Source organism: Peromyscus eremicus, chromosome 8a (assembly GCF_949786415.1).
Source record: "Peromyscus eremicus chromosome 8a, PerEre_H2_v1, whole genome shotgun sequence".
Classification (NCBI taxonomy): domain Eukaryota; kingdom Metazoa; phylum Chordata; class Mammalia; order Rodentia; family Cricetidae; genus Peromyscus; species Peromyscus eremicus.
The window spans coordinates 89,979,268-90,005,481 of NC_081423.1; the positions used below are offsets into that span (position 1 = coordinate 89,979,268).

The window sequence follows — 26,214 nt, forward strand, 5'->3', positions numbered from 1 at the left end:
ACTGGCAACTGGACAAAGAGGATTTGTTGCCTGAACAGAGCCTTGCTCACCAAGGGGGACATGGGAGAAGAACAGTCTGCGTCATCTGAGTCTCTAGAGAGTGAACAGAGGTAGTGAACATCTCCCGCTGCTCTACACTCCTCCCCCAGGGGTGGTGCCTGACATAGACAGGTCAGAGTTCCTGATTTCTGGACTCACAGAAAGTGTGGGAAAGAAGTTGGTCTCTCTCTGATAGCATCAGATTCATGACCAGTGTGGGTTTTTACCCAACCGCTACAGGGCTTTGGACATGTAAGGGTAGGGTGCTGTCACACCCCAGAATGGCTTTCTGCTGAAGGCTTCCAGCCACCCCCAGAGATAGGTGTGTCTAGAAAAGAAACCACCTTTAGTTTGTACAATGGAATCAATTTTAAGAAGCTTGAGATTTACACCAAAGTTTACAAAGATTTAATGTGCTTGGGACTTAGAAAGTGGAGGAGAAGGGAAAATAAGCCAGTACCAAGATGCATGGCTAAGCACAATGTGTTTGTGTGTGTGTGTGTGTGTGTGTGTGTGTGTGTGTGTGTGTGTGTGTATGTGTGTGTGTATGCACATGCTCAGAAAAGTGGGTGCTGCAGGCGAGAGCAGAGGAAGAGGCAGGAAATAAGGAGAATCATTTCAGACAGGATAATGGAGTGCTTATACCATTGACTTTGCAAGTGTGTCCCTTCTGGGCTGTCCCTTTCCCATCAACAAAGATGATTTTAAACACCCTTCCCAGGTCTTACACTCCAAATTCTGCTAACGCTGGAATCCTGGAACTCAGTAGAGGACCAGAGGGCATGGACTTCAGGCTTTTTGGGCCTCCCACTCCTTCTAGTAGCGACTCCACCTTGCCTCAAAGCACCGAAGCAGCCTCAGTCAAAATGCTTATGGTAATGAATATGGCCTGTGTTAAGAAAACTCTATTTAGGGCCATGGAAATTTAATTTTCACGTCTCACAACATTATAGTTCTTTGATTTGGGGGTAAAAAGACATTTCAAAACACAATTATTCTTAATTCGCGGGTCACAGAAAGGCAGGAGGTTTGGTATGGGTCCCTGTTTGATCCATTAATTCCCCCTCACTTCACTGCATCTGTGGACAATGAATCTGCTCACTCATTAGTCAATGGTTTTGTCTTCTCAATCAGCACTTCTGAAGATGTAATGCGTACTTGGGAATCTTACTAAAACGCAGATTGACTCAGTAAAAAGCAGGGTGAACTCTTAAGTCTCCACCACCATGTCTACCGGACTAGCCTTGAAATCCTTACCTCATCCATACAGCCTTACACTTCAGGCTTGGATTGTGCACTTGTGTGTGTGTGTGGTGTAGGTGTGTTTGTGTTCATATGTGCACATGTACAGATGCATGTGTGTCTATGTGGAGACCAAAGGCTGGCGTCAGGTGTGTTCCTCAGTTGCTCTCCACCTTATTTTGGGGGACAGGGACTCCCACTGAACCTGGAGTTACTGATTTGGCTAGACTGACTGGCCAGCAAGCCCCAGGGAATCACATGCTTTATCACTCTCACCCTGCCCCATGCCAGGCTTTTTATAGGGGTGCTGGGGATCTGAACTCAGGTCCTCCTGTTGGTAAGCACTTTACCAACTAGCCTGTCTTCCCAGAACCACTTAAGCTCTTCTTTCATGGGGTTTTTGTCGCCTTAATTCTGCTCAGGTACCCGAAATAGAGCCATAAGGAACTGTCAATGTTTTTCACTATGCTTACATTTGTGCCAAGGGACACTGTTCCTCCCTTCCCTTCTTCCAGTTCCTGTACATGGAGGGATACATCCCTGGTCCTCACTCACACCCTGACCTCCTATGGGTACCAGAGTCTGGGTACACAGGGAGAGCTGCTTCTAGCAGGATGCTTCTCGGTTTCTTCACCCGGTGACATCCACCCGGCGACACCCACCAGCAACACCCACCCACCCACCCACCCACCCGCAAAGTCATGCCTGTAGCACAAGTCTACTCTCGCTATTTTAGGGATTTGGTAGGATGGTACAAAAGGCTGGAATGGGCAATCTTCATTTCTTTTTGTTTCTCAACAAAACTATGTATTGTGTCTCTAAATTAAATTACACTGAGAACACATGGCCAGTACGAGGACAGCACTGTGGCCTTTGTCTTCTCTTCAGCGCTGATCACAAGCCTGGCTGTGACCACCAGAGACTCCCTGGGTTTGCTCAGTGCTAAGGGCTATTGACAAATGATCTAACAAATGTGTGAAAATCATTTTCACCTCATAGCCTACTTCGGCTTAAGATTTTGCTTCTAAAACCAAGCTGAAGTACAAACATTAAACTATCTTAACTGATGCCCTTTTAATAGATTTTTTTTTTTTACCCCCTTATCATCCAGTTCAGAAAGTAATTAAGTAGCTATTTAGGGACCAAAGAAGTAGAATCCATACTGGGGGCACATCAAATTTCTGTTTTGTGGCTAAAGGGCATCGGAAAGAACTCAGGTTTCTATAGTAACCATAGCAAGGCTGATCAAATCAACAAATAGCAACAGTTTATCTGAGTGTTTCCAATGGGCTGTCTTTTTTCCCCCATCTGGAAAAGAACATTGCAAATTAGATAAAGTCTTCAAAGACAATGGAGGCTTTCAGAAAATCCAATTTTGACAATAGTAAATAAAAGAGAAAAACATCTGCTTTCTCTTGTACAACCTAGCCACAGAATCTCATCTTCATTGATTTAAGTACCTAGACTATGGCAGTGATTGGATTCTTAATTTGCTCATTAGTAAGAGAGAATCTTACATTGTTCCCCAGGTTAAAGGAAAACAGACAACTGGCAGTGTTTCCAGAGTGGCTTGAAGCTTTGGCACCTCATGACAAGCCTCAGGAGGCTTCTTCATGACCCTCGTATAGACAAGCCTCTCACAAACTTCAAACGTATTTGGATTTCTTTTGGTTTATACTCTTGTGTGGTTCTGAACAGCCACGAACATTAAAAAACAAAACAAAACAAAACTATAGAAACACACAGCATGTTTTTCTGCATGTATCTGGGGTGCACAGGAGCCAGTTGGGGGCTGGCAGGTGGGCACTAGCACATGCCACAGGACAGTTAGTAGGGCTCTGTTCCCTGCCCTCACCCTCTCTGCCCTGCTGATCTCAGCAATCCAGCTGTAGGGAGGAAGAAGTAGCCTTCTTGGACCGCATCTGACTTTTGCACATGGGCTGTGGCATGAATATGCCTGTACCTGTGTGTCATAGCATCAACATTTACTACTTCCTAAGTACAGTAAGTAATGTCTACTTCACAGAACCAACTACCATAAGGGTAAAGAAATAGAGGCCTGGCTAACATGGGTTGAGCCTCACTGGTCCTAGGTATTTGTCTAAATTTACATAGCAATATGATTTAATCTACATGCATTCCTTTACAGTAGGTACTGTCATTTCCTCATTCATAAACAAGAAAAATAGAGGTCAGAGATTAAGGAACTTATCCAAGATTGGGGCTGGAGAGACAGCTCATTGGGAAAAGTGCTGATTCCGCAAGCATGAGGACCTGAGTTTGGATCCTCCCCACTCACCCAAAGGCCAGGTATGGTGATGCTCGCCTATAAGCCCAGAACCGGGAAAGGAGCAAAGACAGGTGGATCCTGTGGGTCAGCCAGCCTAGCCAAAACATTGGTCTAGGTTATATACCAGTACTCAAAGGCAGAGGAAGGAGAATCAGGGGTTCAAGGTCACCCTCAGTTACATATTGAGTTTGAGGACAACTGGGCTACAAGAGACCCTGCATAGGGAAAACAACCAACCAGCCAGCCAACGAACCAACCACCACACACACACAAAAAAGAAAATTGTAGCTTGAAGATATCTGGTTCCTTCCTTCTCATATGGAAGCTGAATGCAGCTTGCAGGTACCTTTCTATGCTTGACTTATGTAAAAGATCAAAATGGTCCTTTCACCGAAAGCACTGGGTTTTCACAGGAATGGAATCAATGGTAAACAACATGTGTGTTACTAACCTAGTTATTTCTCTAATGTCCTGCTAAAGGCTACCCTGGCTATGGGTCAACTCTTGTTTATGCTTGGGCTGGCTTCTAGCAACCACCTGTCAGATAAACTCACTTTTGGGTATTTACTCAGGACCCTAAACCAGACCATTGAGTTGAGAAGTCTCCATGCAGTATGGGATCTTATCTCCTTTCCTAATAGCCATGGATAGCCCCTTCTATTCAGGGGTCATCTGACACACTCTCAGATTCACAACATGCCTGATTTACAGACACAATGTATTTCAGAAATTCATTTTACAGACACACTGTATCTAGACATCCATCTGCATGCATACAAGGGTATCTCCCCATGAAGATGTGACAAAAGGTGACAAGGGTCTCACCTTCTACCTCTGTTTCAAAGTAGAGCCAGACAACGTGGCAGAGGATCCACTGATTATGTGGAACATAATTTCAAGATGAAAATGCATTCATTTTAACGTGGTCAGTAAACCATGGCTTATGGGTAACTCTGGTCTGCTACTTGTTTTTATCAATAAAGTCTTATTGAAACACAGTTTCATTAATTACACATTGTCAGCAGGTGTGCCCATGCCACAATGTAGCACTGAACATTGCAATAGACACTTGGTGGCCTGCAGATATTATTTGACCCTTTACGGAGAAGACTTGCTGAGCCAGAGGTAACCCATCCTTGGGACCTTCTCCCCTTCTCAGCACTGACCATGAGCCTACAGCAGGAGCAGAGTCCCAGGCTTGGGAGGGGAGTCTGGAATCCTGACTCTGCTGAGCCTCTACACCAGGTTTGGGGGAACTGCAAAGCAGGCCAAGGTGTCAGACTGTGTTTATTTCTCAGTATCTCCTTGCTTCATCTCTGGGCCCACGGGTACAGAACACGAGCTCCTCAGGAAGTACAGCTATTTGTTCTGGTCACTGCTGGCGCCTCACTTACTGAACAAATGAAAAGATCTGTAATTTAGTTTGTGACGCAGGGACTGTGTGTGCTTTATCTGAAGATAAACAGGGAGCAGATTAAAGGGCCGCAGAGACACCCTCTGGGATATTGTGGTCAAGGTCTTGGTTTGGGTTGTCTTTTGGGCAGCTGCACTGTTCTGACAGAACCTGTAGGAGCAAGCATGGGCTTCCCCAGCCATCCTGGGATTTTTTTCCTTGGTTCCTAACAGTTCCACTTGCAGATGAGTCTGTTTGCCAAGATTCTAGAATCAACAATTTAAATATGAAAAAAATTCCATCTAATTATCTGATGAATTGTAACACAGTGGATAGAGCTGTCAATGCTCATTTATTTCAATTTTTTTTTATTAGATTGAGTGACTTTTGATGTCTTAGGGAAGGTTAGGAAACTACAGCTTCTTGTTAATGGGACACAGCACCAGGGGGCAGGAGGCAGGAGGCGTATCTTGAGTTTAAGAGTAGTCTGAGCTATATAAAAAGACTCCCCCCGCCTCAAAAATCCAAGAACCATCACCACCAAAATGGAATCAGACATGGACAGAATAACTAACGGACAAGCATGGCCAAGGTATGGTCTATAGGCCACACTGTAGCCCAGGATAGCTGCGAAGGAGGCTCCAGGTATTGTAAATTCAATATTGTGTCAAAGGGTTCGGTGCCCATTGCACTAGATACTGAGAGGCCCCTTGTAGCATGAATCTTAAAAGTTCTTATTAATAAAAACAAACCTGGGGCTAGGTATTTGGGTGAATGCTGGAAGATCAGAGAAGCAGAACAAGCCACAGCCACCTCACCTGACCAATTCCTCAGCTGATCTTGTTTCCTCAGACAGGTAGCCTCTGTGTCCTCATCTAGAATGAATCTCAGCTGAACTGTGCTGCTCAAAAGCCTAAAAGCTTAATCAGCATCTAGTTCCTGGTCCTCACGCCTTATATACCTTTCTGCTTTCTGCCATCACTTCCTGGGATTAAAGGCGTGAGTCACCATGCTTGGCTGTTTCCAGTGTGGCCTTAAACTCACAGAGATCCAGAGGGATCTCTGCCTCCCAAGTGATAGGATTAAAGGCATGTGTGTGCCACCATTTTCTGGCCTCTATGTGGCTGTTCTGTTCTCTGACCCCAGATAAGTTTATTAGGGTGCACAATATTTTGGGGAACACAATATCACCACAGCCCCTGAGATAACGCAGGTTTCTGAAAGGACCAACAACCAATGGTTTCAGTCAATGACAACTCAATATTGACCTTGTGTGCAGTCCAAGGGTACAAAGTGGAAAGAATGCATGGGAGAGGGACAGACTGCTGTCAGCTCATGTGAGCTGAGGGGTACTGAGGGGTGCTATTAGCCATGGGTCTAGGGATGAAGAAGGAAAATAATGTGGTGGGGTTAAAAGAAGCTCCCAAATTCTATCCTGATGCTAACTTACATGCTGTTTGGAAAGGCTGGCCAGCCCACAGATCTGCTCAAATGTGAATCCTGCTCTTTCTGCCCTAGTGCATGCCTTGCCAACACTGGGCACTGAGGGAAGGCTTGCAACTCTCACACACATAGACCTGAACACAGAACCACTGCAGGACTATATGCTTGCCTAGGGTCACCAGATGATTCCATTTAAACACAGCATAAAAGCTGCCGTGAACTCTCAGCATCTTTATGACTCTGTCATCTACAGGCTTCTGCCTAGTCCCTTGCTGTAATGATGGCAAAATGCTCAGGAAATGAACAGACATCATCTGAGGAAATCTGGGAAATAAAGGCAAAAGATGAGCAAAGGAGATATTGGGAGGTTGTTCAAGTAGGTCATTCTGTCTAAGCATGGGGCTCAGAGTGATAGTACCTGCCATCCCAACCACTGAGGACCTCCCCTCTCCCCTCTGAGGCTGGATGGCTTTGGGCTAGTGCTCTACTGTCAAGCCCTGCTCTTTCAGTAGGGAGACAGTCTCCAAGAGAAATGCTTCCCTTTTGGCCTCAAGCCCTCCAGCCTACCGTGTTTACTTAGATATTTAACTTGGAACTGTTGACCTTTATAACAAGGTGGACCTGTTGCTCAGAGAAACAGGAAGTTAATTCACCAGGAAGCCATGAGAATGAAGCACCAATGTAGGTCAATATTTCTTTATCAATTAGGCGGTTTCAGATTTGAATTACTTCAAGTGACACACCCATGAAGCCCCAACAGTTTCTGTCTCAAATATGACCTATGCTCATGGATCTGAACAGTGACTATGAATGACAAACTTGTGGTGTGAGTGTCAGTAAGGCATAGCAGATTTCTGTCCTGCCTGAGATTGGCATTCAGTGTCCTGAAACTCCTTCTAGAAGGATCCATCCACCACAGGGGTGGGTGATGTTGGGAAGTGTGTCTAGGAGGTCTCTCTGGGAAGATAGTCTAGAGCTGTGTCCTAGCTAGGGCAGGGGTGGAGGCAGATGATGAAGTAAGTGAAGGAGAAGAGAAGGGTGAAGGTAGGGAGGGCCATGCCCAGCAAGCTTTGTCTTTCAAGTTTGCATTTGACTTCCTTAAAGATCATAAGACTCTCATTCTTCCAGTCTTAAATATATATTTCCTGTTATTTTCTCTCATGCAGCACTTAAAGATTTATATTTAAATTTTATGTATATGTGTGCGTACCTATTTGTGTGCCTGTTGACATATCACTTGGAGCTGGAGCTACAGGCAGTTGTGATCTGCCTGGCATGGGTGCTGGGAACTGAACTCTGGTCATCTGGAAGAACAGTAAGCACTTTTAACCCCGAGCCACGGCTCCAGTGCCCTCTCCTGTAGTTTTTGACAGTCGAGACGATAGTCTGGTTCTTACCAGATAACTCTTGCTTGCATGTTTGACCTACACAACCTACACAACCAAGAAGAGGGTTAAAACTGTGACCTACACAGTTTTAATTGACTGCCAATATGACAAGAAACCAGAACATGTTATATAAAAAGGTGGGACTTCAGGCTTCTCTTGAGGTGCTGGAGACATGGCAGCAAAGACTTTCCATGTGTGCTGACCAATACCACATGGCCCTGAGAAACAGGAACTGTCACTTTTATTTAATATTTTTGTGGTAATGGGGATAGATCGCAAGGCTTTGAGAATGCTAGGCAAGCGCTCTACCACTGAGCCATGTTCACAGTCTGGCTGCTACCTTTAGAAGCAAACTCACAGGCTCACCCATCCCCACTGCTCCTTACCATCTCACCAACCTGGACACCTGCTGTTAAGAATCATTTATTTAAACTACTCACGACTCATTTCAATCATTTATGTTCCCAGAAGCTATGCAACCTGGCAGCCTGACCTTCAGTATTATCACTGACATCTACTTTGACCAAATATCATCAGCTTGATGATGAGACAATTTAATCAGTTTTCTGTTTTACATCCTTTGGAGTCCAGTCCATCTGACCTATACCTCCTTTGGCAACAGCATAAGGCTGAGGACCGTCAGCATCCGTTGAGTTCAGTGTTTTAGCATATAGACTCACACTGTCTCTGCACTTGTGTATGTCTCCCTCTCTGTATGTTGCTTTAGGAATTCCTGGGATTTCCAGGGAGTGCTGTGCAGTCTGTGGAGAAAGATTCCCAGTTATACAGATCGCAGAGGCTACTACATAAGCCGATCAAATGGTCAAACACAAAGTAAGTAGGGAAACAGAAAGCATCAGAGATGGTGGCTGGGGTCCTAGGGCAGGGGTCTAGAGAGAAGAATGCTCATTGTGAGCTGAGATGGATGGAAAGTGATGGAGAAAAAGGAGAGGGGAAACAGAGAAAGAAAGGGAGGGGAAGGGTGCAACTGAAACCAGGACAGAAGGCAAACCCGCAAACCCACTCAGAGTGAGAGCAGGAGGCTGTCTTGGTTAAATGAAGTCTGGAGAAAAAAATAAAGAGGATTCTAGACAGGAATGTCTGCTGGAGCTCATCCCACAGAAGAAAATCAGGACAACTTTGCTTTCTATAGGAAAAAAAAATTTTTTTTCCAGATACTGGAATAGCTAACTATAGGCAAATTGCTCCCTAGAAATTCCCTCTTGCAGGCACACAGGCCTTCTCTGTGAGAGGAGAATGCACTCATAACTTTGCTGTCTCCCGGTGTTGTATAGACCATTTTCTTACGTGGAAATCAGCCATGCTCTCACCTCTGTGCTACTTCCAGTCTTCAGTATCCAAAGGACATGAGACACAGAATGCCAACAGCTTGCAAATGAAAGCAATTACATATAATATTTGCATTCTTAAATAAACAAGTATTAGCATGAGAATTACTTTGGGCTTCCCAAAGGCGTGACAAGAATCCATCCCTCCCTGAAGATGTGCTTCGTAACATGGAGGAAAGCTGGTGTCCTACCCATGGCTTCACGGGAATCCTCACCTCAAACTTCTGCCTGAGTTCCACATTGCCTTCTTCATCCCCTTCCGGGATGGGCACGTTGTAGTATTCACCCTCTTCTTGGTTGAGCAACTTGTACCTTCAAAGACAGGGGGAGAAGGGAGGGTAAAGGCCAGTCCATGGCTCTCCCCGCTCAGCCTCTAGTCAAGCTGTTGGAGAGATACCTCTACAGAGACCACAGCCGGGGCCCAATGACGACGAATGGGGTGGTGTGGGGGTGGTAGTGGTGAGGGTGGTGGGGCTAGCTATTGCCAGCCTCTTCCTGGCTTCTCTCAATGTCTGGGGTTTGGAGACATGCTGGGTCTCATGAGCTCCCTTACCATCCACTGGCTGGCATCTTCATCAGCTCTGAGACACCAAAGGAAAGGGAACCCATGAAGTCATTCCGGGTTGTTCGATCCCAGTCCCAGATTTCTACAGACAGTCGTCGGTCTTTGTCTGAAGGTTTTAATTTGCTACAAAGACAAACATGTACACAATACATTAAGTCATCTCAATCATGGCATCTTGGGAGACACCACTATGCCCACTGTCTGTGCCTGAACTAAACACTCTTCAATTTCCTTCCTGTGTTAACAGGATATCAGTCCTCCATACTGGTTAGCTACAAAAGCTCTGTCTAGACCAAGAATCAATGAATACTGACCCTGGGCAACTCAACGATTTTATATACATATAAAAATAAAATATATATAATTTTATTAGAACACAGCTTTGAACCACTTATTTACATAGAGAATGTACAAATAAAGTTTTATTAGAACACAGCCTTGGCTATTTGTTTATATATCATCTGTGGCTGCTTTGGCAACAGAGCCTGTATGACCCACAACGTCTAGAATACAGACTACCTGCCCTTTACAGAGCAGAGCTCATCGGCTTCTCTCTGACAGACAGACAGACATCTTTCCTTCTGGCTATTCACAGAGGAAGCACTTCCTGAGTATGTCCCCATGGGGGACCTCTTGTGCTCCCTCCTGTGAGTGCTCCCTCACTACTGATTCTTTGCTCTCTCTTACCATTCCTCTCCCCACCTTCATCTCTGATTTGAGATTTCTGTTAGTCTCCCACGACGAAGCTCAAATGTCACTTCCTTCAGGAACTTTTTACTGCTTAGAAGTGAGTCTATCTTCCTTTTCTCATTAGCAATAGTACTCTTTACACCAGGAGTTCATTGTTCTATGCTGCAAAAATTATTAAATTCCTGCTTCATATCCTCTCTTAGCTCTCTAAAGAACTAAGCCATCAAGAGATGGAACACATCTTATGTGTTCTTTTAACAATCTGTAACACCTCAACCAGCTTTTTTCTTTCCTTACAGAGCAGGGACTGATAAGAATTGTAATTTGCATTACACAAATCCTGGTAAACCAAGTCACTACCTATCAAACAGAAGCACAGGCAGTCTGTGTAGGGATGGGGACAGAGAGATCTTCGCCATCCCCCCATTGTCTCTAATGAAGGGGTTGGCCCTTTGTGGTATGTGGGGCAGAGTTCATTGCAGGGCAGGAAGAAACACTTACAATGTGAAGGACTCATTCCATTGAGGGTTTAGTGTGGAGCGGATGGTTTTGGTTTTCTGTTTGCTTTCATTCTTGGGGTCAGGAATAAGTTTCAGCTTCACATAAGGATCTGAAAGCCCATTGGGATCCATAGGGATTAGATTTTTTGCATCTCGTACTGTGAAGAGAAAAAGAAAGAAAATTATAAAAACAAGAAAGAACACTGGACTGGGTGGTGGCGGCAGTGGTGGTGGCGGTGGTGGTGGTGGTGGTGGTGGCGGCGGTGGCGGTGGCACATACCTTTAATCCCAGCACTCGGGAGGCAGAGACAGATGGCTCTTAGTGAGTTCAAGGCCAGCCTGGCCTACAAAGAGCATTCCAGGACAGCCAGGACTGTTACACAGAAAAACCCACTGTTACACGAAAAATCCTGTCTCGAAAAACCAAACCAAACCTGCTGTGGGATGTATGGCAAATGTGTTGCTAATTAATCAATAAAACACTGATTGGCCGTTGGCTAGGCAGGAAGTATAGGCGGGGCAAGGAGGAGAATAAAGCTGGGAAGTGGAAGGCTGAGTCAGAGAGACACTGCCAGCCGCCACGATGACAAACAGCATGGGAAGATACCGGTAAGCCACGAGCCATGTGGCAAGGTATAGATTAATGGAAATGGATTAATTTAAGCTATAGGAACAGTTAGCAAGAAGCCTGCCACAGCCATACAGTTTGAAAGCAACATAAGTCTCTGTGTTTACTTGGTCGGGTCTGAGAGGCTGTGAGACTGGCAGGTGAAAGAGATTTGCCCTGACTGTGGGCCAGGCAGGAAAACTCTAGCTACACAAACCAAACCCAAACCACTGACTTGTATGAACCAGCACTGGTGTGGACACCATGCTCAATCCCATGCCTGCAATCCCAACACTTAGAAGGTGGAGGTGCAAGGTCACCCACGATACACAGTAAATTCAAGGCCAGCCTTCAAAGTTGGCCTCTGTGACACACTTCCTCCAATAACAAGACCACACCTACTCCAACAAGGCCACACCTCCTCATAGTGCCACCCGCTTTGGGAGCCATTTTCTTCCAAACCCCCACAATGACCTTCTAGTTTTCCAGAGGGAAAGGAGACCCTTGCCCTATTTGGGCAACCAGAAGGCCCTGGCCCATTGAACTATACATACAATTCAGTGTCCACAAGTATTATCATTCTTCTCCATAAAAGCTGGCAGATCCCAACCCTGGTTGCATCTTGGGGTCCCTTGAGAAAGGGGCTAAAGTTCCAGTGCTCAGAATTAAATTAGAATGATCAAGGGAGGTGGCCAACAGCTGGGTTTTAAAAGATCCCTAGAGGTTTTATAATGGCGGAGGTGGAAACACTGATATTTCAGGTTGGGATTCAGGAGTGCTATTTAATGTGCGTCAAACATCATCCAGGAACTCATTTCCAGGGCAGCGTCTTGGTCCCCACCTCAAAGTTATAAACTTTGAATCCTCACTTTAACAAGCCCCATAGGTAGCCCCAGTGCATATTCTGGCTTAAACAATAACATAGGAATCAGCAAATAATTACAAAGAAAGGCCACTTCCTTCTCACTGTGGAACATGCTCTTAGATGCAGCTGGTTGTCTAAAGCCACTGCATATTAATGCAACAAGTCATTATCTATGATGATGAAAAAGGTCATATGCCTGAGTCTGTGTCTGCAGTATGGCTCCCTCTCTGTCTTCCAAAGGCACCTTCCTGATGATGTCATATCATCAGAACCCTTAACTAGTCACATACTATCAATACACATCCAGTTGTGAGGAGGCTCTAATCCAGAGGTGCTCACATTATGGCCCCTGGACCAGCAGTGTTAACATCACTTACTGTATTAGAATTCCAGGGAAAGGTCCAGGGATCTGTTTATCAAGCTTCCAGGTGATTCCCTGGTATGTACACATTGGAAATCAAATTACTGCCATCAGAATTTAGGGCAGCTAGCGCAGACCATCAGTGTAGATTGATTATGAAGAACTATGGAGGAAATTTAGAAGAAGTTCCCAGAGCTGGCAGTGGGCAGGAAAACAGAGGAGGGAGACACAAATGTGGCAGCACGTCACTAAGGGCAGACATCAGAGTCAAGCATTGTCCATACTAGTTTGTTATTCCACAGTGTGCCGATTCTCGCTGACACAGCCTTACGTCTTTCTCACTCAGCAGTCTTGACATAAGAGGGTGACAGTGGGCACTGGATTCAAATAGTCTGAGGAGAGAGCGAGTCAGGTGAGGGCTACAAGCCACGGAGAAGCAGGTAATGTCATCTCCATAGTGCACCTGGGCTTTCCAAGCGTTTCTTCCATGGATGCGACCTAACCCCACCCAGCTTGAAGGCAGACGGAGCACAGGCTCTGCAGCTCAATAGCTCTACTACCACATCTCTCCTTTGCTGTGCAACCCCGAGCCTTAGAGCTGAAGTCCTCAAGCCCATTTCTTTAACTAGAAAAATGAATAGGGCCATAATTCTGGTGATAGAAACTTAAAAGAAAGTGAAATAATGTATATAAAGTAATTTATATATATGTCAGAAAACTTGTAAAGAAGGGAAAAAGATAATTGTGTGAATGCTCACTATATCTCAGGCATATTTAAAAATATCATTTATTTTTAATTTCTTTGAGAATTTTATCCCTTTTCTCTCCCTCTGCAACTTCTCCTGTGTACCCCCTTGAACTTATGACCTCTTCTTTGATTATTGTTACATACATGCACACACACATGCCTATATAATATAACCTGCTGAGTCTACTTAATGTTGCTAGTGTATGTGTGTTTAGGAATGACCACTTGGGACTAGATAAGTTATTATGGGGCTCTTCACTAGAGAAGACTGATTCTCCATCTCCCAGAAGCCATAACTGCCTGTAGCTCTTCATCTGGGGGTGGGGCCTTGTGACATTTTACCCACCCACAGTGGACTATCAACTGGAGTCATCACGCAGGTCTTGCTTAGGCAACCGTACTGCTAATGTTGCACAGGTGCATCTCCCTCTCATCTGTAGAAGACTATCTCACAGCAGACATCCTGTGCTCGGGTTTATCTCTCGGCCTTTCTTCCTCAATGTTTCCTGAGCCAGAAGGTGTCTCTATGACACATTTACAAAATTTGAATGGAGTTGGAGTTCTTCCAGAACTCAGCCACTTGAGAATCCAAGTTTTAACTAATGTGGTCCTGGAGGTCCAAACTCCAGCATCACAAAAGATAAAAGGTGGGAGGTAAAAATGGAAGAGAGGTAAAAATGGAACGCTCATGCAAGCAACGCAAAGGGGCCACAGGTCTCTCTCTTTGAACTGTGGAGGAAGAATCTGAAAATGCTTAGAATGTCTGACACCAGAGGCTGCAAGGTCACAGACCAGAAGTGAATGAACAATCTCATCAGGGCCAAGAGTTCCAGGTTTGCCTCCTGCTACTTGCAGAATGACCTCGACACTCGTTTTTATATTTTCCATTCACCGTCTGACAGGCAGTGAATGGACTCGATTAAGGCCGATCTTTTCTGAATGGCGATGAGCTAGGATCTTGACGGAATTTAAAGCCTCTGGTTTCCTGCTGAGATATTATCATCTAAGCTGAAAATAAAGAGAGTTATCAATTCCCAATGTCACTGGAGCAGACAGTGAGTCCAAATTTCAATTTCTTATTGCAGTGGGAAAACAGTGTCTTATCAAAACTCATCACAGACAGGGCACGTGAACTGGGATCAACTTGGGGGTTCCATCTGTTCAAAATTCAGGACACTCATGTATGCATTCTGGTCCTCCCCATTTGTGGCTATGGGTAAGATATTTAAACTCGTTTGGCATTGGGCTCTTCTGGGCTCTCCAGGTCAGTTTTCAGTGAAGCCACAGTCAGCAGGTTTGAAGGCCCCACTAGTGCTGCTGCCATTACGGGCAGACTCTAACACTGCCCATTTCACTTTTCTTCAGATTTGCTCAAGGTATAGAAAATGAAGAAACAAGACCATTGGTTATAAATAGTTCCTGTGAAACTGAGTGCAATGAAAATCTATTGTGTGTTTCTACCTGGACACAATGGCAGAGGCCTGCTTTCTCCTGGCTGCAAGGAGGAAATTATGTTAGCATGCCAAGGATATCCTAGTCTCCCTCTGCATTACCAAGGAGAATGATAGTGAGTGGAGGTGGACTATCTTCCTCATCCTGTAACTTAATACGTTTAACGTCAGTTCAGAACCTTCAGAAACCGTCTCATGTGCTACCACCAGCCCACGTTCCCAGTGGTCCCTCCCCACAGGTCGGGAAACACAGCAGGAAGGAATGACAGACACTCTGTCGTTACTAGAAATGTGGACTATTCCACAGCCTAAGCATGCCAGGGGGCGAAGGACAGTCTCAGCAAAGACCCCGTGGCTCCTTTCTTGTCTTTACTCTCTATGAGGACTTTTGATCTACAGAATTAAAATAGAAAAGTGCATCATGTTACTTTGATAAATCAACTATAGAGAGTGAAATGTCTTGCTTTTTTTCTTTATGTTGTTGTTGTTTGCTTGTTTTTGAGATAGGGTTAGGGTCTCACTATGCAGACTGGCTGGTCTAGAACTCACCATGTAGACCAGGCTGGCCTCAAACTCACAGAGATCTGCCCATCTGTGCCTCCTGAGTGCTAGGATTAAAGGTGTGTGCCAACACCTGGCTCAATTTAAGAACGTCTGGCCTGGGAGCTGTGGAGATGGTTTAGTCAGTAAAGTGCTTGCTGTATGAGCACAAAGGACAGGGTTCCATCCCCGGCACCCATGGAAAGCTGGGCGTGGTGTGGCAATTACTATAACCAACAGCAGGCAGCTCACAGCCATCTATAATTCTAGCTCCAGGGCGATCTGACCCCTCTGACCTCCATGGGAACCTGCACTCACATGCATATAACACACAGAGACACAGACATATAATTGAAAATTTAATTAATTAAAAAATAAGGTCGATAGTGATGGAGGAAGAACACTCAGTGTTGACCTCCATGTGTACAAGAAATCCTCCACCCAAGTCTTGCCAGATTAACTCAGTTTCCAAAGGCAGTCCCCATGCCTACAGTAGAGACATGCCTCTCCTCTGTGCATAACCTGCAGAATCACTAACTGTACTCCGTGGGGTCTGCACAAATGGGCCTAAAGCCCTGTTGAGGAACCTTATAAAAAAAAAAAAAACTTGTCTCCTTGAAGCTCATTAACAGTTTTACAGTTTTACAGTCATCAGGAGTAGGAGACACTCTGCTGAAGAAACACATCTGTGCTGTGGCATTGGCCATTTCAGAACAGAAGTCGATTCTGTCATCCCAAGACTTAGTAGGAATGCAAAATATTAACTATATTCCTACTTCATTGCCTTGAGGTGGCTGCTCTGAAATTATAGGCTGTCAGGATCAACACTGAGGAAACCCAGCATGGGTTTGAGGTTATATCATTTCTGGATAATGTAAGATATAATTTCCAGATAAGGCATAGTCAAATAAGTTTACAAAGACCAAGAAGCACTCATGTGAACTACCTGTTCCAGGTGGCTAGGTGAGCCAAGAACATGTGTGTTTTACATAAATGTTTAGGAGTGAGGAGAGACCTAGGCAGATGGGCAGTCTCATCAGATTGGAGGACTGGGCAGCCATGACAGATGGGAATCAGAGCCTTGGCTATCTATGATGGTTAATCTTAATCTTTGAGTTGACAGAATCAAGAGTCATCTGAGAGATGGGCTTCTGGACATGCCCGTGCTATTATCTTAATTATGCTAATTGAGACGGGAAGAGTTGCTCACTGTGGGTGTCACTCTTCCCTGGCTGGGATCCTGGACTGTGTGAAGAAAGGGAATTGGGAACTGGGTTCAAGCCCCTGTTGCTTTGACTTGAACTGTGAGTTAAGATAAACACTTTTTGTCCCTAAGTAGCTTTTGTCAGAATATTTTATCATAGTAACAAGAAAAGAAACAAAGACAGTGCCCCAGAAGAATGAATGGAGCAACAGCCTTAGCCACAAGGCCAATGATTCTGCCCAGGTCCTGACGAACAGGGGGAAGTAGAGGCAAGGACACAGGCAGGCAGGCAGGCTGGCAGGTAGGGGTGACATCACCAGGCTTTCTCTGATATGAGCAAGTTGCTCCCCCGAGACCTGAGTCAGATGATGGTTTAATGAACATCTCAGAATGTTTAGGGAACAATTGAACACGGGCTGCTTGAGTGGATGGTGCAGGCATGTCTTACTTCCCATGGGCTCCATAACAGGACTCCATGCTTTGGTCAAATATTTGCCTGCCACCATTAGCTTTTTGGATTTAGAAAAATATTTCAACCTCTCAGCCAGTTTTTCTGTAAAGTAGGGACAGTAATGTTGCCTATCACCCAGGGTGACTGCAAAAATTAAATGCATTAATACATGTAAAGTGTTTTGAAGAGTAGCCGGACTAGTGTTACATGTCGTCAGACTGCTGGGAGTGTTAATGTCATCAATGTTTATCTGCATCTTCGTCGTCGTCACCGTCATTGCTGCCGACACCATCACCCAGTCCTCTTGTTTGGTCAGGAGGCCAGGCTCTTTCCTCAGGGTGAAGGAAGTAGACCAGAGCTGGGGAGATAGCTCAATCCACAAAGTGCTTGCCTTGCAAGAGTGAGGACCTGAGGTCAGTTCCTCCAGAACCCAGGTGAGAAAAAGCAAAAACCCAGGCATCACGAGGCATGCTTGCAACCCCAGTGCTGTGGAGGCGGAGACAGGAGGACACCTAGGTCTTGTTGACTGGCTAGCTTAGCCTATCCAGTGGGTCTCAGGACAATGAGAGGCCTTGTCTCAAAAAGGAAGGTGGATGGAACCTCTGTAATGGCACCCACATTTGACCTCTGGCTGCTACACGTATATACACACATGCATAGGCATACACACCAACCCTCCCTCCCTCCACTTTAGTAAGGAGACAGACATACAGTTCTGGAATTTCCAGATCACAGGGTAAGGCTATAATAGTCAGCTCCCAAGTGTTTCAAAATAGTCTGGGATTAAAAAAAAAAAAATCAATGCAGTTCTTAATCCATCAGAGGATCTTCCAGATGGCTTCTCGATTCAGAGACTCAGTGTAGTATGAATTATGAAGTATAAATGATGAAACCAACATCCATGAAGACTGGCTAGTATAGAGGTTAGATGCAGGCCAACGCCATAGAATGTACCCAACATGCTCCCCCATTCTACCTTCTAGTGTCCTCTGTGGGCTTTAAACTTACTCTGGGGTTGCCATGGGGCACTGTGGCTGAGAACAGTTCAGAGTGGGAGCATTCCGAGGCTCCAGTGGATCCATCCACAGGCACATACAGCAGAGACTTTGAGGAGCACACAGCTGCATTCTCTTGCTGGCAGCCTGGATGTGTCAGCACTGACCGGAAGTAACCCTGCCCATTCAGGGTTCACAGCTACAGAGGGACATTGTTTGGCTATGTACAAAAATCAACTCCTTCCAAGTTCAATGACAAGTCAGCCCTTTAAATGATCTGTTTTGCTTTAGAAAATAATTCCCTATTTTTGCTGCTTTTTTTCCCCTCCTGAGAGCACCCTTGTTCATGCCTTCTGCTTATAAGCCAACAGAAAGGACAAAGGCTCAAAACAGGGACTCACTGTAAGAGCCAGGATTGTGTCCTGTGAGTTGACCCATTGAAGGTCTCTCCCACTCCCATCCCTGCCCAACAGTTGAAAACAAGAGCAAACAAATTCTATAATCCCACTCCTCGCCATGGGTAAGCAAAATCATGTTCTCTGACACTGCAGAAAAACAGCAGCGACTTTCCTTTGCTTGAGGTCACCAACAGCAAAAGATGCGAACTTAAGACTCTCAGAGGGTGGGTGTGGGCAGCTGAATGCAGAAAATGGTGAGGTTTAGTGTCCAAGGCCCAAAGGGCCTGGAGTCCTGTGACATCAGGAGAGAAGAAGGGGATAACTCCAAATCCATGCGCCACATCTTTGTAACAAAAGAGGACTTTCAACTCAGGAAATTAGTTATTTTGAACGATGATCAGATGCTCAGGCTGTCCTTTCAAAAGCCATGGACCTACAAATTGATTTCATATGAAAATATGATCACATTTGAATATAAATTTAATGCCAGAGAAACTTGATGGGATTTCAGAGCTTAGGCAGAGATGTGTGAAAGAGAGGGAAGGGGAAGAGGGGGCGAGGAGACAGGAGGAGAGTGGGGGGATGGGGAGAGCGCACAGTGAGAGAGCATGCACTTCACTTCTCTACCGAGCAGGACTGACAGGGCCATGTGGTACTGAGATTGAGGGTGAATGCAGATCCCTGGTCCCCTGGTGCCCAAGAAGATAATGAACACCGTGGTGGTAATAGTAGCAGCGTTTTTGGAGAGATTACTAAGTGCTAGCCACTGTCTTGAGTTCATTACAATAACAAGGTGCTGTGCTAGTGGGGCCCAAGGGCAGATAAGAGGCTGAATAACGTGCCCACTACATAAAGCCAGGATGGGCTTGTAATTTTATAGATCCCAATCATCACTTGTCTCAGAATAGACACAGTCCCAGAGAAGAGGTGGTGAAATTGGTCTCAGCTGGGGAGGGGGAGGGGCAAGAGATGAGAGCAAACACCCTTCCTTTGAAGGGTGGGTGACAAGGGCCAGAACACAGAGGGCCAAGTGAATACACCAAGATCAGAGTTGGTCCAGGGCTGTGCCTGGATGAATGGGAAAAAGGGATGAGAAAAAGGATATGGAACTGCATGTCTGCTTGATGCCTTGAACGTGGCAAAGAGGACTCCAGAACCTGACTTAAAGTTGTGATCCTAGTGGCTTCTGGGATTCAATCGCCAACCTGACAGTGTGTTCCAGTCACGGTGGTGTCTGTAGTGTCTGCCTCAGAACCAACAGCCCAGGGACTGAATTGAGAAAGATCCTGGAGTCACTGAGACATAGAGATCAAGAGAATGCAGTGGCATTGATACCAGAGAGGCCACAGGGGAAGCTCTAGCCACTCTTGGAAAGACTTGGTTCCCCAAGACTCCCGGAGATACTTGTCAAAGACAAACAATGCCGGAAGACGTAGGGGCAAAAGATAATGGAGGGCCAGGATGTGCTTGTAACACAAACATGGAGGGAGATGGAGACAGAAGAATCCCTGGGGCTTACTGGCCAGACACTCTAGCCAATTGGTGAGCCACAGGATAGTGAAAGACCCTGTCTTAAAGAATAAGGTGGAGACATGCACATATGCACCCATGCAGGCATGTACAAACACCCTCATCTCATGTGCATTTGTGCTTGTTTCTGCTCTGTGCTCAGGACAAGCCTGATACACAGCCTCCTCCTCTTACTGCCTGATCTGGCCATGACCTGCTTCCACAGGTCAAATCTCACACTGTTCAGGCACTACCTCCTTCCACACTTCAGCGCCACCTAGGAACCATGAGCAAGCAGTGAGCAAGATTAGGCAATAATGGAGCTATTCTTTACAGGACAAGTCACTCCAGAAACAGGAATTTTTAAGGAACATGTGCCCAGGAGCACTGCAAGGCAAAGGCTGACCTGTCTTCTGCTCCCAGGCAGATCTGGGTGTTTAGAGAACTGAGTGCGAAGTTCAAGAGTTTCCCAACCGGCCAATGGATGGGATCAGAAGGCTTTGAAAAGGCTGGACAGCAGCTTGGCACATGTGGCTCCAGGACAGCACAGAGCACTCAGCTTTCTCCAAGCCCAGCTTTCCCGGCACGTTACTGTGAAGAACACGCTGTTCTTGAGGCTTATTTGCCCCTTTACTTTGGGCCTCATCTGATGATGCTGAGAAGGAGAAACTGTCTCTAAGAAGCTGCCAGTTCCAGCATGGAGCTGTGAGCCAGTTCCCTGCCAGGAGACAGAACTCCCTGCAAATGCTGGTGGGGAAACTGGTGGAGTGACAGATTGCTTCCGGAACAGGATTTGCTAAATGCCCTTCCCATGTGATGCTTTGGGGGTGGTCCAGCTGTCTGGCAATAAGGCGAGGTTCCTGGTTTAGGAATTCTGACTCAGCCTCGACACTACTGGGGTATGTCACAGGTGATGGTGAGCACACTGGCATGGGACCCGGTGGCAGAACCAACCACAAAGCTACAGGCCATCAGGTGTGCACAAGGAGCTCCAGCAGAGGAAAGAGTCTAGCAGGTTCCAGTTGGTACACACAGGAGAGGGCACAGGGAAGTGAAGTTCCCAGGCTACATTCCTGAGGTTTGCAGGCTTAAACTTTGTCACAGGGCACCCTGAAACTCCCCACGAGACACTCTCCATCTTCTTTATGAGTCTCTCTGTGTGTGTCTATGCCCGTGCGTGTGTGCACATGCAGGCAGACTGCTGGAGGACCGCCTTGGCTGTTCCTCAGATGCCATCAACCTTGTTATTGTGAGATAGGGTTTCTCACTGGCCTGCTGTCACAAAGTAAGTTAGGCTGACTGGCCGGTGAGTCCCAGGGACCCACCTGTTTCCACTCCCCAGCACGAGCCACCACACTTGTGTTTTCTTTCTCCTGTAGCTTCCGGGGGATGGAACTCAGGTCCTCATGCTCACGGGCAAGAACTTTATCAACTGCGCTATCATAGCTCACTCTGTGTCTCCTTAAGTCACAAGTGTCTTAACACAGAGTTACACTTTCTGTGACATTTGAAGACACTCTCAGGCCCTGGCTGGAAGATGTCTGTAGACTATGCACAGGGAGAGACAGCGCTCTGAGGACCATGGCAGCTGACTTTTCTCATCACATCTTGCAGAGCTTGTGTCTGGAGAGCACATTATCCTTCCAGGTTGGTCTCCCTCTGCCTGGGAAGAGGTTCATATTTCAATCTAAATGCTTATGATTTCCCACCCAGTTAACATTGGAATTCTAGTCCCCAGGTGGTGGTACTAAGGGGTGGAGCTTAGTGAGGTGATTAGGTCAGGAGGGTGGAGTCCTCGGGAATGGGATTTGTGCCCTTATAAAATAGGTTTTAGGGAGCTTGCCAGCTCTTTCCACCATGAGAGGATCCAATGAGAAGGCATTATTTCAGCATAAAGACATAGGTTCTGAAAGATATAACAGCTGCTAGTGCCCTGATCTTATCTTCCCAGCCTGAGTTATGAGTGAATTTCTGTTGTGTGTAAGCTATGGTATATTGTTACAGTGGTCTGAACTGAGCGAGACTATCTGGGAGCTGGGAGGGGTCCTGACAACAGAGAATGAGAACCTGCTGGGGCTTGATCCTGTGTGGGAACTACAAATGAAGGCACTGGTCCAGGGTGGTTATGGCACATTCTCCATTAGTGTGAACATGTCCGTTATGTATGAGCACCCAGTAGCAGTCAGCTCTGTCCAGCATGAAGAGGCAACTGATTCTTCCAGCAAATGACAAGGAAGAGTTGACACCTGGGAGGTTGCCAGAGGAATACAATAGCACTATGTGACTGGAGGCAACAAGAAATGACCTTCTCCTCCCAGGAACCAAGTACTCCTGAGATTTCCCACTAGCACTTCAGTGGCACTTGCTACAGTATTTTTTTGAAGGTTCTGATCTTGAAACTAAAAAATAGATGAATAACAAGAGTCTCCCACCATTTACTTCAACAAATACTTTGTTTGCTTTTTATTTCTATTTTGTTTTTTTGAGACATAATCTTGCTACATAGCCCAGGCTGGCCTTGAACCTGCCATCCTCCTATTCTGCCTCCCCAGTGCTGGGTTTACAGGTAGGTATGAACATGTCATTCTGTTTCAACATTTCTACTTCAGTCTTCAGTGTGCTGCACCCTCAGATTTACCTCTACCACACACATAGTGTATAGCTTCAGAGCTGACACTGGTTTCAGCTGATTGGGTAAGGAAGTTAAATATTTATTTCCACCCAATCTATCATACGTAGGACTTACATAATCCTCAAAGACTCATGGTTTCCTTGCTACTGTTTTGAACACCTACCACCCAAGTACAGCCCGAGTACAGCCCCTTGCTATGCATGCGGTAGTTAGTTACCTGCTATGCACATGAGTCTCTATAGTACCCTTGCCCCGTGCTTCTGGGTTCACGCTATCCCATCCTTGGGCACAACTGGCCTGGAGCACAATCCTTCATCCATCTTGTTTCCATCTGTCCCAACTGTGGACTAACAACCCAGTTCTGTGGGTTTCTAGCCTCCTTCCAGCCCTGCCTGTCAGATCTCTGCAGACTGACAGAAACATGGGGACAGGGACCAAACACTTCCTCCCCAGACATCTCCCTAGGGTCAACACAGAGTAAAGCAAAAAGCTCATATGCCTAGTGGATTCTTGCTGACTGACAGAGATGCTGGAGTAGACAAGGCTTCAAAGCCTTGTGCTTTGGGTTGCAGTACACAAGAGTGTCCATTTGGAGGGACTCCAGCACAAGGGAAAACCTGAACAGGCCTTTTCCAGGGAGACTAAATCCAAGCCAAAAGGAGTCAAGTGCTTTCCCAGAAGACACCAAACAATTTGAAGAGTCTTGGAGCTCTCAGAGACAAAGGGACATAGGGTGTACTGTTAGTTTTCAGTAAAATGTGCCATACAGGGCCATTTGCTCTAGGTTGCTAGGGAAATCATTGCATGTGGAACTTTGCTGGGTTTCAAGAAATAATATGCAAAGGCATCTTCAGCAAAGAACAATTGTTGATTGGGTATCAATGGATGGGATTCGGGTCACTTGGTGGGTGTCGGCTGTCTGCCTTGCTGCATTTCTTCTAATCACAGGGCATTAAGCCTGCTAATACCGCCTGTGCTCACAAGCACAGTTTCTGATTTGATCTCTTTTGTGTTAATAAACAATGACTCACAAATTCTGCGACCTTTGTTTCCTTATTGTCAGAGTCAAGGACAAGAAGAGTGAGAGACACTGATAATACACCTGCTCAGCCACCCCCTCCCCACCATGCATGAGCACAAATCTGAAGTCAAGGACTGAAGAAGTCCCTGTGTAAAAACATATTCATGGAATGGTCTGCTATTTTAGCTCACTACTTTGTCATAAGGGTGGATTTCTGCCCCTGTAAATCCAGTGCCAAATTGTGAGCCAGCAACTACTCAATCAAAGTCAGCTAAACAAAGAATTTAATGAGCATGGTGTTCAACAGTTAGTTCCTGCCTCTCTCTGTCTCTCCATCCCTCCCCGTCTCATCTCCTTTCCTCTTACTGTACCTCCTTTCCTACTTTTGAGACAGTCTTACTATGCAGCCCTGTTTGGCCTTGAACATAGCTTCCTCCTATGGCCTCCTAAGTGCTGGATAATAGATATGTGTTTCTGTATCCGGAAACATTTTCTACTAATGTTTCTACTAATTCCAAAGGAGATGACTGTTAGAAATATCAGCTAGCTGTGGAAAACTGATAAGATCTTCACACAAACACAGGAAGGCATTCATATTAAGAAAAAGTTATTTCTCGGCTGGACAGTGGTGGTGCACACCTTTAGTCCCAGCACTTGGGGGCAGAGGCAGGTGGATCTCTGTGAGTTTGAGGCTAGCCTGGTCTACAGAGCAAGTTCCAGGGCAGCCAAGGCTATACAAAGAAACTCTGTCTCAAAAAACAAAAACAAAAACAACCCCCCCCCAAAAAAGACCAAAAAAAGAAAGAAGAGTTACTTCTCATTGTAGAAGCAATGTATAGTCATCATGAAATAACTTATTTGTATAAAGAAGAAAATTAAAGGCAACTGCAATTCCACCAAGAGAGACAGCTGATTTCACATTGTTTTGTTGACAGATTGTCATTTTCCTGTAAAGACATCTATAGTATATTATCGATTGACTGATTGTAGAGCTGGAGATAAGGCCCAGGGCTTTGCACAAGCCAGGCAGTCACTCATTACTGAGCTATATCTCTAGCCAACAATGTTTATTTTTTATAGAACTTATATCATCTTATGGTAGTTTAAAATTCCATCTTCATAAAACTTAACAAAGTATTTAAAAAAAAAAACATTTTAATGCCCAACATTCTATTTTGTAGCAGTTATTGTAAAAATCTATGCTCAGTTTGGATCACTGACATTGGCTTGAAATTCCATACTTTGTACCCAACATAGAAACTAATCATCTTCATAGATAAAATTCTGCTTTTCTTCTTAGGCTGCATTCCTTAAAGTAGAGTAAAAGATGCAAAAATCACTCAAGACTTGATATATTGCCAAACGGCTCCCCCTAAAGTTGTACCAATGTCCTACCAAAATCACATTAAGGATAAAGTGAGAAAAAAAAAAAGAATAACATAATATTGACTCTCCTGATTTTTTTTGAGGCCTAACCATCTTTCCCTATATAGTAATTTGGCCATTTGAATGTCTTTTTCTCTGACTTATTACTTATTCAGGTTTCCTACAGGGCAGTAAAGAGGATTCTTACTGGTCAGAGGGAGCATCTGGATGTATGTGACAGTGGTCCTTTACTTATTTGTCATACTCTGTGTTTAGATTTAATTCTGTATGCATCTAGAAACACACAGGAGCTTAACTTTTGACACAGTCAAAGCTACCAAAATGTTTTCTTCCATTTCTTTTAGGCTTAGGAAATCCTTGCCCTTTCCAAGGGTAGTTAAGTATTCACCTATGTTTTCTTTCATTATTTTGTTTCTTTTTTATATTTAACTTCCAAATCCATCTGAAATTTATTTTGGTGTAAAGCATAAGGCGAGATCTCATTTTTTTTTTTTCTTCCAAACGTTTAGACAATTTCCCCAACAACATCTGTGGAATGAACCGTACCTTTCTTGCTGGTTCTGGAAGCCTCTGTTTATTTAGAAGCAGGCTCTGTTTTCAGAGCATCTGCTTTATCATATTCAATGTCCTGTTAGTTTCTGCAAAAAGCCTACACTTTAAATTGTTTTAAATTTCCAACATATTTTAAAATCCATCCATGTGCTTGGAATGCCACCTCTCAGAGAAACTCTCTGTCCACTGTCTGAAAAAAAAAATCCCTTCAGTTCTTTAACTCTTAGAGTTTATGATCTGTATTAGCTGCTTCTCCCATTCTGTGACAAAATAAAAGCAGCTTAATAAACAGGGGGTTTATTTTGGCCCATTGTTTTGGGGTGCAGTCCATCACGGTGGGGAAGTCCTGGAGTCACGAGCCCAGAGCAGCCAGCCATTGAGGCATCCGCAGTCAGGAATCAAAGCGATGCACACTGGTGCTCAGCTCACCTGCTCCTTGTTATTCAGTTTGGAACTCGATTGCTTTTCACTTTTGTTTTTAAGACAGGGTCTCTCCTTGAACCTAGGATCACTGATTTGGCTTGGTTGATTGGCTAGGGAGCTCCAGGGACCCACCCATCTTTGCCCCCCGCCCCCCACTGCCCCTGCTGGGATA

The 26,214-nt window shown here is 45.2% G+C and overlaps 1 protein-coding gene across 1 annotated transcript in view; it reads right to left on the minus strand.

Annotated features, from left to right (window-relative positions):
* Positions 1-26,214, minus strand: part of Prkca (protein kinase C alpha) — a 399,699-nt gene that overhangs the window by 64,622 nt on the left and 308,863 nt on the right. Inside the window, exons 6-8 of the mRNA XM_059272016.1 lie at positions 10,901-11,057; positions 9,698-9,832; positions 9,360-9,456 (exon numbers count right to left, since the gene is read on the minus strand). Coding sequence (XP_059127999.1) covers positions 9,360-9,456; positions 9,698-9,832; positions 10,901-11,057 — 389 coding nt within the window. The remainder of the gene's footprint in view (positions 1-9,359; positions 9,457-9,697; positions 9,833-10,900; positions 11,058-26,214) is intronic.